Source organism: Melanerpes formicivorus, unplaced genomic scaffold (genome assembly GCF_026170545.1).
Source record: "Melanerpes formicivorus ecotype bairdi unplaced genomic scaffold, bMelFor1.0.p_v2 SCAF_2, whole genome shotgun sequence".
In the NCBI taxonomy this organism is placed as follows: domain Eukaryota; kingdom Metazoa; phylum Chordata; class Aves; order Piciformes; family Picidae; genus Melanerpes; species Melanerpes formicivorus.
In genome coordinates, this window is record NW_027142354.1 from 48,208,754 (window position 1) to 48,222,781 (window position 14,028).

The following is a 14,028-nucleotide window of genomic DNA, read 5'->3' on the forward strand; positions in this document are numbered from 1 at the left end:
CACAAAACTGCCAGCCATGCCACAAAGGGCAGCCCTGTGCCTGGAGGGAGAACTTGGGGGGCTGAGACAGGCATGGGCTGCCAGCCTGCTCTGATACATCCCTGGAGCTTCCAAGGCACTGTTCTTCAGCCTGTGCCCACGAACCAGCACCACAGAGGGTGCCGAGGCTGAGGACAGAGAGCAGGGTTGCCTGCTGAGAAGATGAGAAGCAGCTTCTGGGCAGGACCTGGCCGAGTGTCAGAGGCAGCTGCGGTGCCAGGGCAGCAGGACCGGTAGGCAATGAGCCCTGGCCGCAGAGCTGGGAGGCACAGGAGACATCCCCGGCTCCCAGAGCCCATCCCGCATCGCCGGCAGCTCCTGGCAAGGAGGGAATGCCACCTCGTGGTGCAGCCTGCCAGCGCAGGGCACCGGCACGGGTGGGCACTGCCGGGCTGGGTAAAGCCAGAGAGGGCAGCAGAGGGGGCACAGGCTCTGCCCGTCCCCCGGCTGAGGCAGAGCAGAGCACAGGCACTGCTCCCCAGCAGAGCCCCTCACCTGCCGTGTGCCAGCCCGTTGAAGGGTCTCTCCAGGAGGGCACCGACGTGAACCTTTCAGCACCCTGGAAATGCAGGAGCAGAAGGGACCCCCAAGGCCTGGCCACTTCCCTGCAGCAGGAGCAAATCCCACCCCTCACCCTGCTTGGGGCTCATGTGTTGCCACCCTTTCCTGGGCTGTGCCAAGGAGCTTCCCACATACCAAACTACACCTGGGGAAGCACAACCCCAACTGCTGCCACTCCAAAACTGTGCTCTCGTGAGCAGTTCCCCAGGTGACATGTCCCCTGCTTTTCCTTAAAAACAAGCAGTCCCAGGGAGTTCCTGCAGGACATTTCTTTCCAGGTTGACTTGTTTTAAAGACATTTCTCCTCTGTCACACTAAGAGGACCCCAAACAAGACAGAGACAGCAACAATGCCTCTAACCTCTCCAGAGCTTTGAAGTAAGGTCCTGTTACCCTGGCTGCTGGTCATGAATGATTCCTGAAGATGCTGTGATGCCTGAGGTGGTGGAGTCTCCTCCTCTGAAGATTTTCAAGACCCATCTGGATGCATTCCTGTGTGACCTGCCCTAGCTGATCCTGCTTTGGCAGGGGGGTAAGGCTTGATGACCTCTGGAGGTCCCTTCCAACCCCTACCATCCCGTGATTCTGTGCTTGACAAATGCAGAACTGCCAATGTGGCACCAGCAGAGAGCAGTTTGGAGGCACCAAGCCCTCTGCACCCAGAAACCCCGCAGCACCCCAGCACAGGGAGGCTCGAGCAGCGAGAGGGTTAAGTCCTCATTTCATTGCCTCCACTCTCTGCTTGCAAAAACCTGACAATTAAAATTAGTCCAAGAATTCCTGTGCTCTCCTTCAAGCCTGCAGAGGTATTGATTGTTTTCCCCAAACAACAACAAGCAAAATTGATTGCATTGATCACCACATTGAGCCCAGGGAATGGAGACCCCTGCCTGCCGTTCCTAACTGGGTCCTGTGCCATCAGTTAGCAAAAGCAGCAGCTCCTAAGCATTGTTTCTGAGGAGTTCTTCGAGGGGAATGGCAGGCCTGGAGAAGTCAGTGGTGTGTTTAGGAGCAGGGAGAAACCACTGCAGGTTACGGGGAGTGATTTGTATAAAAAGGAAGCATTTCCAAGCACTGAAGGCCTGGTTTTACAGGCAAGATCAAATGGAGCCCAGAGAAATAAAAATGGCAGCTTCAAAGACTTGCACAAAGTAACACTATTCACATTCATTAATATTCTGATTCTTTTCCTTTTTGACTGCAAGGGAGTGAGGCAGTGACACCACAAAAATCAGCTAAGCCCCTCCAGACTCCTCCACTTTGCTGCTGGTTTGGGCAGGTGGCTGCTGAGAATATATGTAAATTAGAGGAGCAGCCCAAAGCCCCTGCACGGCTCACCGGCTGCGCTCGGGATCGATAAACGCAGCACCACCCAGACACACTTCTTCCAGATACAAATCAATTGGTCACACTCCATGTTTGATTTATCATTTAGGGCTCACTTTAAATAACACCTGAAGTCACCCAGCACAAACTGCTCTGCTCCTGCAGGCTGGGCCCCTGAGCGTGGGGCAGGGCTTCCCTGGACACTTCCTGGCTTTCCTGCAGCCTCAGAGACACCACGGCTCTACCTGGCTCCAATCACACCAGCCAGGCACACCAGAGAATCATAGAAGCACAGAATTATCTTGGCTGGAAAGACTCTCTAAGATCATTGAGTCCAACCATCAACCCAGCACCACCATGGCTACTAAACCATGTCCCCAAGTGCCATGTCCACAGGTTTCTTGAACACCTCCAGGGATGGTGACTCCACCACCTCCCAGGGCAGCTTGTTCCAATTGTCTGATCACTCTTGCAGCAAAGAGGGTGTTTCTTATCTCCAACCTAAACCTCTCCTGGCATGATTTCAGGCCATTTCCTCTCCTTCTATCACCTGATAGTAAGGAGAAGAGACCAAGTCGCACCAGGCTCCAAGCTCCTTATAGAGAGCCAGGTCATCTTCCCTCAGCCTCCTCTTCTTCCGACAGGTGAGACAGAAAGTAATGTCCCTACTTCCAGTAGGATCTTTCCTTGTCCACATCACAGCAATGCAAAGTGTGACCTTGACCCTTGCAGACCACCACCTACCCAACACATCCCTCCAGATGATGCTCTGCCAGCACCTATCCTCCCACACTGCCTGTGGAGGGAACATTTGCTCCAGAACCACGCTGCAAAAGGCTGAATATTTCTCAGCACATCTCTGAACAAGAACATATCCAGACACGTCCAGAGGAGGGCATGAAGATGATCCAAGGGCTGGAACATCTCTGCTGTGGTCCAGCTCTGGCAGGGGGGTTGGACTCAATCTCCAGTGGTCCCTTCCAACCCCTAACATCCTGTGAAAGGCTGAGAAGGTTTGGGTTGTTCAGGCTGGAGAAGAAAAGGCTCCTGGAGACCTTACAGTGGCCTTCCCAGTATTTGAAAGGAAATACAGGAGTGCTGGGGAGGGACTTTCTACACAGGCTTGAAATGACAGGGCTGGAGTGGCTTCAAGCTGGATTTGGATTGGCCATGAGGAAGAAATTCTTCCCCACAAGGTGTTGTGAGGCACTAGTACGAGTTGCCCAGAGACTTTGGGGAAGATCTAAACCTGGAAGTGTTCCAAGCCAGGTTGGATAGGGTCTTGAGCAACCTGGTCTAGTAGGAAGTATCTCTGCCTATGGCAAGGGATTAGAACTGGATGATCTTTCAGGTCCTTTCCAACCCAACCCAACCCATTCTATGATTCCCTACACCCCGATACCTGAGGTAGCAGCTCCAGTCAAAGCAACGCGTGGGATTGGTGTGAGCCAGGAGGTGCCTTGGCACAAACATGCCCTTGAAGAACCCCGACTGCTTTGGCTTTGGTCTCCTCTGAGAGCACGTCTGGTTGCACCTTCCCACCCTGTTTTGCAACATAACAACATTCCAAGGTTCAGCTTGCAGAGTGGCAGTGGAAAGGAGAGGAGCAGGAGCCCTGAAGTCAGCTTTAACTGTGGCTTTTCTGAGTAACTATGGCAATTATTTTTTTCAATCATATCAAGCTCCTGGTTAAAAGCCTGTGATGCACTTTGCTGCCACATACAAATGAGGATTGCTTTAACCTCTCTGCTCCCTGCTGCTGGCTGTCATAATTAGCCTCCCTGCTCACCTCCAACTGCCCTTCTCCCAGCAGATGGAGGCACACGACAGAAGACAATTCCCATTTACATTTCCACTCTGCTGCAAACCTCTCACAACGAACAGCACCAACTCCGCTTCTCCTCTCACTTCAAATTGCCAAGCACTCCAGAAAACCAGCAGAAGGTGGCTCTGCCTTTTCCAAGCCTGCTCAGAGTTTCCAAATGAACCTTTCTCAGAGCACATCCCAGCTTAGCCATAGCGTGGCAGTCTAAACTGCAGCTAGCAAACTGGCCTGCCCGAGCCTGCCTCAGACAGAGCTCAGGACTTCTGCAGCAGCCGGAGAGGAAAACAGGTTTGCTTTTCTGACCTTCCCCCCACCCCCCATTCTAGGGCCAAAAAAAAGAATCTCCAGAGATGCTTAACAAGAAAGGAGAATCTGACAGGCTCCAGACTTAACATCTTTGCCTGCATTTGCTGTTCAAAGTTTTGGCACTCTAGCCTGTGAAGCTATCTTGCAGTTTTTTCCTTTGTAAAAGAATTTCAGACACATGCCAGTTGGGGTTTCAGTACAGGGCATGACACTACAGAGCTCATTTTGTACCAAACCAGGAAAAGGGAGGGGGGGTGAAGGATAAAAAAATGTGTCAGGCAATGAAATCAAACCCCTGCCACCACAGCTTTTAGAAATTCACATCTCATCACTCATTTCCTCGTGAGACGGACACTGGGCATGAGAGGCTGACCCCACAGAGACCACGTGCAGAAGCCTGGTGACTTCAGCAAGAGCAGTGCCATCCTTACAGGCTTTCAGCAAACAGGAAAAACTTGTTATTTCTTGGTAGAAGTGCAACGCATCATCATCATCCACTCCTACCCTAACTCGTAAAACCAAGCCAGGTTTTGGGGATCGGACAGTTTTTAATACCAGGTTACTCAGCACAAGGCTTTCTCTGCCTCCCAGCACCTGGCAGCAGAGAGAGGGAGCCAGGCTGGACAGCACAGGAGGACACCGGGCAGCTTCAGCCATGGGACACAGCCCCATGTTCAGCCCATTTCTCCCTGCACCAGCTGCCTGGCTCTGTCCCCCACAATCTGAGACACTCTGGGTTCCTCCTGATCCTGTTTTTGTCAAAGCCAGACCCCCACTAGCGGGAGAATTGGCAGCTGGCTGAGACAAAAAAACCCAACAAAGTTAGTTGCATCAAGGCTGAATGTAGCCTAAAGTCAACATTTGTTTAAACACGTTGTCCTGCTGAGAACGTTCAGAAACCCGGGGGGGGAGGGGGTGTGCAAGGAAAAGCCCTGCACCATACAGCTGCTCACTTCGATCCCTCATGTTTAAAGGCATGGCCAGCACAAGCAGAACAGAGGCTGCTCTACCCTCCACCTTGGTGCTCACAAAACCCAGCCACAGACAGAGGGCAAAAGCCCCACATCAGCTTGCTATGAAGATTAGAATTCATCCCTCTCTCAGAGGAAAACACCACCAAAAAAAACACAGTTTTGATGCACACCTTGGAGCTTGGGTCTGAGAGGCAACAGGGCTCAGAAGGGAAATGCAGCAGGATGCTGTTTTGCTGGGAGCAGATGAAACAGAAACGCTGCCACCTGCCATTAGCACAGCCTCTGACATTGCAAACCATTTCCATTTTAATGTCTACTGAGATGTCTGATGGTTGTTGCACTACGACACCAAAAGCTGCGCTGCACCCAGCAGTGATGCAGGGATAAGGACCCTGCAAGGACAGAAAACCAGAATTCATTCCTACTGACCTGACCTTTCCTTCAAGCAGATCCCAGCCTCCATGGCAGAGCCCCTGGAGGGCACATCCCTTCTGCCATGCCCCTGCAGATCCCATCATGGCTCACTGACCTGCACACAATCCCTGAGGATTACAGCCTGTGGCAGAAAGAGGATTTGGTTTTGTTCACTACATCAGAGTCCCTCTCACATGTTCCAACTACATCACAACTCTGCAAGCAGCAGTGAGGCTGTGTCTGGTCAAGAACTATAGAACTGTTTGGGTTGGAAAAGCCCTCTAAGATCATCCAGTCCAACCACCAACCCAGCACCACCATGGCCACTAAACCATGTCCCCAGGTGCCACATCCACACATTTCTTCAACACCTCCAGGGATAGTGCTGCCCAGGGAGGTGGTGAAGTCACCATCCCCAGAGGTGTTCAAGAAATGCTGGCTAGTGGCACTTGGGGACATGATTTAATGGCCATGGTGGTGTTGGGTCAATGGATGGACTCGATGATCTTAGAGAGCTTTTCCAATCAAAGCTATGCTATGATTCTAAGATATTTCTTCCACTGAGAGTGGTGAGACCCTGACCTAGGTGGGAGATGCCCTGTCCCTGCAGCCATTCCGGGTCAGAGTGTCTGGGGCTCTGAGCAACCCACTACAGTTGCAGATGTCCCTGCTGACTACAGGGGGGTTGGACTAGCTTTAGCTGTCCCTTCCACCCCCAAAACGTGTCTGTAAGGTCAGTGGTGACTGCTCTGGCCATGTTGCTCCTTAGACCACGCCTGGCTGTGCAGGCTGGACCCAGAAAGGATGGAGCAGGAGCCTTTGGCTGACACTGAATAAGAGCAGTAATGTGGTTAAAAGTAACCCATGCCCCCAACAGCAGCCTCAGCTTTAGGAAAGCCCAAACCTCTATTCCATATGAAACAAGCCAGTGTTTATTGGTTAAATCAAGCCAGTGCATTGCCAAGGACAAAGTGAATGCATCTGAAGCGGGGGGAGCAAACCCAACCATGGCTGCTCTGAGCATGGCCCTCAGAAGCCACCCCTAACGCTGTGCGTGGACAAGCCCCACAGCACCCAGGCCTCTGAAGCTCCAGACTCAGAGAACACAGCCCCTCTCTGTGCCATGCTGTGAGGAACAGAAACAGCTGACACAGCCAGCAGCAGCAAGAGTGGCTGAGAACCATGATAATTACCCAAACCCAATAAATATTGATTTGATAACTGCATCTTTGCCTCTAGTTTTGTCGTAAACAAGAAACTACCAGGCAACAATTTCACCTGCTTGCTTGTTTCTTATCTTAAGCCAGAAACATGGTTTTGGTTTTTTTAAACAAGCCCAGCTGTGAGATCAAGGAATTAAAAGCTGGGAGAAGAAATCCACCTGACCACAAGTTCTGATTGGTGAGGGCTCATCTCCCACCCAGTGAAAATCCCAAGGACCTTGTTTGTTTGTATCACAGCTCCTGATCAGATAAATGAGGCCAATTAAGTATCTGCTACAGATTTCTGTGCTGGGGCTTTGGTTTTTTGTTGGTTTGGGGGTTGTTTTTATTTGGGGGTGGTGGTGGTATGTTTGTTTGTACTTTAAAAGGAGCACCACCAAAACCAAACTGAATGCAGTACCCGCTGAAGGATTCAATAGGAGCCATTTCTAACCATTTAAGTAGTGCAGAGAAATCTCACAACCTATCACAGGGAAACAGAAACTCAGCCATAAATTACTCAGTCCAGGCTTGCAGCCTCAGCATTAGGCAGCCCTGAGCAGCCTCTTCACTCAGAGTCTCAGAGGCAACATGCAGATGAAGACTCGTGAATATTAAATGCAATAAGTTAATGCTCTGGGGGAAAAACACCGTTTCCCCTGTCTGCCTACACCTCTGGAAGCCCCTCCATGTTCTGTGCCACCAGTGGCAGCCTACAAAGATCCCACATCATTACTTCACCTCAGCTAATTAGAGTTTACCTCCTGCAGATTACAACATGGGATTAATATTAGGCAACAAAAGTTCTGCTCAGCAGCAGCCTGATCCTGAAAAGTGCTGAGCGTGGGACAGGGGAATTTTAGTTCAGCACTTCCTCATAAGTAGGCTGAAAACTTAATAACTGCTGTTTATAATAATGAATTATTGTACATTTTTATAGTCCCAGGTTTGGGAAGGCCTTTCCATTTCTTCCCCTCAATCAGGCCCCAAAGGAGTGGCTGTGTCCACAAGAGCAGGTGCCAGAGCCTATGTAGTTTCCAGGAGATGCCTGTGACACTGCAGGGCCAGCACAGAGTTAACTGCAGAAGACAGAGCCAGTTAAAAACCACCAGCAAGTTCAGACCTAGGGGAGGCACTTGTCACACAGGCAGACTTTACACCCAGATGTTACCAATGTGACCCAACAGCACCAATTTCTGCTGCTTTTAGTGATGTTACTCAAGCGCCCAGCGTGGCAGGACCTGGCTGTGCCAGGCAGCAAGGTGCTGACTGAGGGGCAGTGCCAGCGGATTCCAGCTGAGACATTCGTTGCAGGTCCTTCACTTCTGAGTGCTGATATTTCCTCAGGAGATCTCTGGTGCTAGGAGGTCCCTGGTGTCTCTGCAGCTAGCTGGGTCTGGGTGATCCAAAGCGAGACTGGTGCGTGCAGCAAAGGGGACAGCTGCAGTGCTCACATCTGAGTGCCTTTACCCTCTTTTAATCACTTGTCCTGATGTCCAGGCTGCTCAAACGTTAAGTAACTCCACGTTTTCAACAAAACATCCTGATGATGCCTGTAGCCTGCAGCAGGGGGGGTGGCCCTGGTCAGGCAGCACAGATCTGGCAGGGCTGCAGCCCACTTTCATTGCAAGCTGGGCACCGCAGAGCCCTGTAGGACTCTCTGAACCTGTTTGCCAACATTGAAAACTTGCTGCCATGGCACAGTGAGCATGGGGCACAGCCTGACCCCTGACATTGAGAGCAGCCACCTCCAGCAGCTCTGACCTGAAAGAGACCGTGAAAACAGCCCTGTTAGTGGATATCAGACACCAGAGGCAGGAACACACCCAAAAGTGGGAAATTCTGGTGTTTTGAGTAGTTATTGCCCCTGACATGCCCCTCTGCCAATATCCCATCCTCCACAGTAAGACAGTTAAGAAAAAAGCTCCTCTGTATTTGGGGAGAATTTGAGGATCCTTATACAAAACAAGAAGTTCACAAATTCATGGAAAAGTTTGGGTTGGATGGGACCTCAAAGATCAACCACGTCCAACCTCCTGCCATGGGCAGGGACACCTTCCACTAGACCATGTTGCTCAAGGCCTCATCCAGCCTGGCCTTGAACACCTCCAGGGAGGGGGCATCCCTGCTCTGGTGTCTCCCTACCCTCACTGGAAAGGATGTCTTCCTAATATCCAATCTAAATCTGCCCTCCTCCACCTTCAAGTGACAGAGCTTCTAACACAACACTTTCAGCCTTTCTCCTGCAAGGATCTGCACAGCTCCACCCATCCATCTTCTCAGCTGTGAAGCCCATTTGGAGCCATTCTTCATTTCTTCAAGCATTTCTCCTCACTCTCCTCCTCTCATCCCTCATCACCAACACAAACAGCTTCTTTCAAGCTGTCCCCTTGTGCCTGCAACTCCCTCCCAGGGTGCCAGACAGCCGCCTTCCAATCCCATCTTAAAATTCAGCGCTTCCACAGAGCCCAGAAATGCTTCCTTATGTCCACCTGGAAGCACAGAGCACAGCATAGGTTCAGAACCCTGCATCATTCCCACACAGTGATCAGTGCTTTACATGGCACCAGAGAACAGGGTTTAAATGAGATCTGGGGAGCTGGTGCCAGATGTGCTTCATATTGGTGCCTGCTGATGAATTTGGTGGTGCAAGTTAATTGACCTCTCAGAAGAATAACTGTCCTGAAGTTGTTCACCTTTAGATGAGTGTTCATAATGCCAGTGGACAGAAAAGTCCACAACTGTCCTACAAACATCATTGGTTTAAGACCTTTATGGTTTACTTTTAGTTCCCAAACATCGAGGAGAACAGAAGAACCTTGCTGAGTTCTTCCAGGGTTAACAAGTGTCTCTGAAGCAGTGCCTTGCAGAAGCTGTTCTCCAAAGGTTGCTCCTCCAGTGAGGGTGGCCAGAGAAAGGCACTCAATTACCTTACACAGGTCCTTTATCCACATCTATCCCCTCAAAGGCCAGGAGTAAGGTTTTGGTGACTCAGGTAGGTGTCTGCTGGAGGTGGGATGAATCTTGGCTTCTGTCTTAAAGCTGTCTGTATGAAAATCAAGTTTGGTTCAAAACTGCCAAAGGCCAAAATCCCTCCTCTGTTTCCTAGGGCTGATTTCAGGTCCTTGTGCACCTTGCCACCAAGCTCCTGCTGCAGAAGGACCTGAACTCAGTATGGGTCAGTCTCAGAGCTGCAAAACTGTCATGCTTTGTACTTACCCTGCACAACAAGGCTCTGTCTGTGGGATCAAATTATGGTCAGAGTAATTGGGATTCTGACCAACAAAGACTAACCCCTGAGAAAACAAGTGGAAGGCACAGCCTCATTCCAGCTGATATTGAGCCTGGAGCAGTCTCAGCCACAGAGCAGCTGTGTTTAGCCTCCTCAGGCTGGAGAAACCCTAAGCTGCTCCTAACTCCCCTGGGACATGGGAACAACAGGTGGGCCAAAGCCAAGATACATAAACATCACTGATCTCCAGGGGAGGAATCAAGTGGGAGATTTGAGCATCTGGAAGGAGAAGAGCTGTCCCCAGAGTCTCTCAAGGCTGCTCTGCAGTTGGTGCTTTCTCCCGAGAGGAAATAGTACTAAAGTGATGCTTTTAAGCCAAGTGCAGTTAAGTGCCAGATACAGACATGGATGAGGACTGGGTGGGAACACTCAGAGGTCTAACCAGGACTGTGAGACTCAAAAGCTTCAGTAGGGGGGGGGGAAGGAAGTAGTTTCCATTATCTCTTACCTGCACATACTGGTTGCAGGCAGCCTTCATTTCCACCTCTTTTTTATGTCCACCACCAAGCCTCTCTTTCCTGTCCCGGTACACAAAGGCCCAGTCACTCACTCCCTCAGTCTGGATGACTCTCCTCATGAGCTCCTTCTGGTCCATTGGGGCACGGATGATTTTCAGGTTGTTGGTGTAGATGATGATCTTGCCAAAATCTAGAATTGGGGAAGCCTGCAGAAGGATTTATCAGTGTCTTGCCTGTATAAATACACTCTACCAACACTGGTCATCCCTGGGCTTCCTAAACAACATCTCTTCTACCTGCTCATCTGCAGCTCAAGCCATCTCACCACCACCACCCAGAGCACTGAGCAGAATGGGGTGGAGAAACAGCCCTAATGGACCATGAGATCAGACCAAGACTTGGGGTCCAAGCTGAGGAGCCTCATTGCCATGGCCTGTATAGGGAAAGCTTTCTGGGATGTAAATTCTCATTCCAACCCATGTCCAAGAAAAGGCACAATTCTAAGAGCAGTGGTGTTGGCATATGTCAGAAAGCAACCTCTGCTGTAGGGACTCACCTACAGTTCTTTGAAGGTTGACTAGTTGGAGGATGGGAAGTTAGAGAGGATTTTTCATGGCTTTGTCCATCAATTCCCCATGCTGGTGACCTGTGCAGCCTGTGCCGGGTTTTTTCCAAGATGACCTTCCCTTGCAATTCATTGATGCTGGCAAAAGGGTCCAAGAGGATAAAGAACCCTTATGCTCTAATCTAAACTGCATCCCTGGCTCTGAGGAGCCAGCCCATGTAACCATCTCTGGGCACACCTGGATTTGTGTTCTTTTCTAACAACTTTAAAGCCAAGCTTGACATGGCCAAATGTTTCTGAGAGCAGCACTTTGCTGACCTGGTCCCTCTTTCCCTTGGCAGCAGGTATCACATGGCAGTCACCACAGCCTATTGTCTTACACACTCTGCATAATTCACTCCCTTTAAGTGTCTGTGTCAAGAAGTGATGCAAGAGGAGACTTTCTCCTAGGGAAATACCCTGCCAGAGCCACATCAGCTGAGGTGAGGTGGCTGATGGCTCTCCTGGGAATTGGGCACCTGATTTTCCATGGGGAGACTCACAGAGGGGATGGCAGGGGAGAGAAGTTCCTTACCCTCTGCAGAAGGCTTTAAAAGCCTCATGTCTGTTACAGAGACACAGTGTCTCCAAATGCTAAATGTGTGTTGATACAATGCAGCGCTGGTACTGGACAGGTGATTACTCAAGATATTTATGGTTGGGGGAAGCAGGGAACAGATGAGTCTTACCCAAGAGCACAGAAGAAATTAACAGTGTGGATACAATCCCATCAGTGCTGTCTGCAGGCAGCAGAGGTTCAGCATGGTTTGATGCTTTCGGTACAACGGATGCCCAGGGTGCAGAGCTCAACTATCAGCCAGCTGAGCATCCTGCACAGCTCTGATTAGCACCAAGAACTCGTAGATTTCAATGCATTCAAATCAAGGCCACAAAGAGCATTTTATGCTTCAAAGAACTTCAGCCTCTCTGAGAGCCAGAGGGACCTTCCTTATCTACCCAAAGACTACAATGGATGACAACACAACTTGGCATGGCAACGCTTGGTGTAGTTGAGTGACCTCACATCTCTCTGGAGATACTCTCTGCTCTTGACTTTTCTGCCAGCACCTGGGACACCAAGCAGAGCTGTGGGACTGGGGTGTGGGCTGGATGACAGGCTGCTAACAAACTGCTCATCATCCAGTCTTAACTGGGCTAGAAGGAGCTATCTCCCAGGGAAGGCCTCAGAATCAGCTCAGCAAACCAGCTGGCCTCACACCATCTTCCTTTCAGCAGACTCATCTTGAGTTTCACAAGTCTGCTGGCTCTACCATGTCATATAGAATGATGGAGTCTTAGAATACTCCACTTCGAACTTGGGTATCAGTGTTATCAACAGAGCCCTTGTGCCATCACTGTGATGTGTTGTTCAGTTGGTTGATGAAACCTATCAACAGTGAAAGATAGATAAACCTAATCTGGCAGGGTAAGAAATGAGCATAACTCGAGGTAATCAATTTATCAGCTATCACACGTGCATTGGCTTTTTATTGGCATTAAAGAGACATTTCTATCAATGACATTGATTGTATGCTAACAAACTAGCCAGGAAAACCAAGCTGGGGTTTTCACAGTGGCCAAAGAGGAATTCTGACCTGCCAGAGCATGAAGATGCCCCACTCCAGGATCCCTGGTACACTGCTGGTGGCATGAACCCTTCTGCCAGCTGAAGTCATGCAACTTTAGTGTTCAACTAGAACTAAGAAAATATCCACCTGCCATTTGGCTGCTTTAGATGGGTTAGGATTATCTATAGTCATAATATAGATGAGATATATAATGTGTGTAGATACTGGTGTAGGTAGAAAGGTTCTGTCTTAGTCTACAAGATGTGCAGATGCAAATGAACCAGTGAGAATCATCTTGGAAGGGATGGAGGGGATCCTCAAAGAGCATCCAGTGCAGCACCCCTGGCAATGCAGGATCACCTAGGGCAGGTCACACAGGAATGAATTCAGGTGGGTTTGGACTGTCCCCAGAGAAGGAGGCTCCACAGCCTCTCTGGGCAGCCTTCTTCAGGGCTCCAGCACCCTCATAGTAAAGAAGTATCCCATGTGCCCACGGCCCCTTATCCTGTGACTGAGCACCACCAAAAAGAGCCTAGCACCTTCTTCTTGGCACCCACCCCTCAGATATTTATAGACATTAATAAGATCCCCTCTCAGCCTTCTCTTCTCAGGACTAAACAGCCATGAAGAAGATGGAGTTCACTTGCTGACCACACTGCTGCAGGAGACAGATCCTGCCAGAGTCAGAGCACAGAACTGGTGGAATGCAGGCTGAAGAGTTACAGCCACGCTCTTCAAATCCTGGGCTGACAAAAACTGAGTTTCCTCTGCATGAGGCTCCAGTGTGAGACTCCTGTCACTACATCGCTACGAAACCTCTTTGGTCTGAAGCTGGCTTCCAGCTGGTTTGAGAGCCCCAGGCTGGGCGTTACTCACCCTGCAGTGACTGTCCCCTGCCTGGCAGTCCCCGAGGAGAGGGGAGCTGCTGGCCAGGCTGTATTTCTTATCCTCCTTGAAGATGCTGATGCGCTGGGCAGTCATCTTGGCTGGCGGGTAGAACCTGTTCTCCGCCGTCTCCCCAGCCCCGCACAAATGGTCCTCCGGCTCGAAGCTGTGGCGGAGAAAGCGCCGAGTGCGCTCCTTGGCTGGGGGCTCCAGCTCCTGCCCGTCCTCAAAGACCTGCTTCAGCACCCGGCCGCTGTAGGAGGAGGAGATTTTGAACCTCACTTTGCGGGGCCGCCCCTCGTGCCGCTGATTGAGTTTCTTCTGGGGCTCATCCATTATTAGGATTTCCAGCTGCAAGTCCTGGAGATCAGCTCCAAGAGCTCTGCGTCCAAAAGAACCCTCCCCAGCTGCCCCCCAGCCACACAATGCATAATTCAAGGATTCTAAGCAGTCCCTCTCATCTTACAGCAGCAGCGACACTGCCGTGTGAAATATTGATAAATCTCCACAAAGGAAAAGGTCCTGGTTGTGAAACACAAGGCAGGTGGACAGGCTGGAGGAGAAGGGGATGGGAA

At 50.6% G+C, this 14,028-nt stretch overlaps 1 protein-coding gene across 1 annotated transcript; it reads right to left on the reverse strand.

Moving 5' to 3' along the window:
• Positions 1 to 8,230: 8,230 nt before the first annotated feature.
• On the reverse strand, positions 8,231 to 13,789 carry GRXCR2 (glutaredoxin and cysteine rich domain containing 2). Its single transcript, XM_068147944.1, has 3 exons — positions 13,445 to 13,789; positions 10,387 to 10,602; positions 8,231 to 8,410 (listed from the first exon to the last, which is right to left on the reverse strand). Exons 1-3 carry the CDS (start codon positions 13,787 to 13,789, stop codon positions 8,231 to 8,233), a joined length of 741 nt encoding a protein of 246 aa, XP_068004045.1.
• Between the last annotated feature and the right edge of the window lie 239 nt (positions 13,790 to 14,028).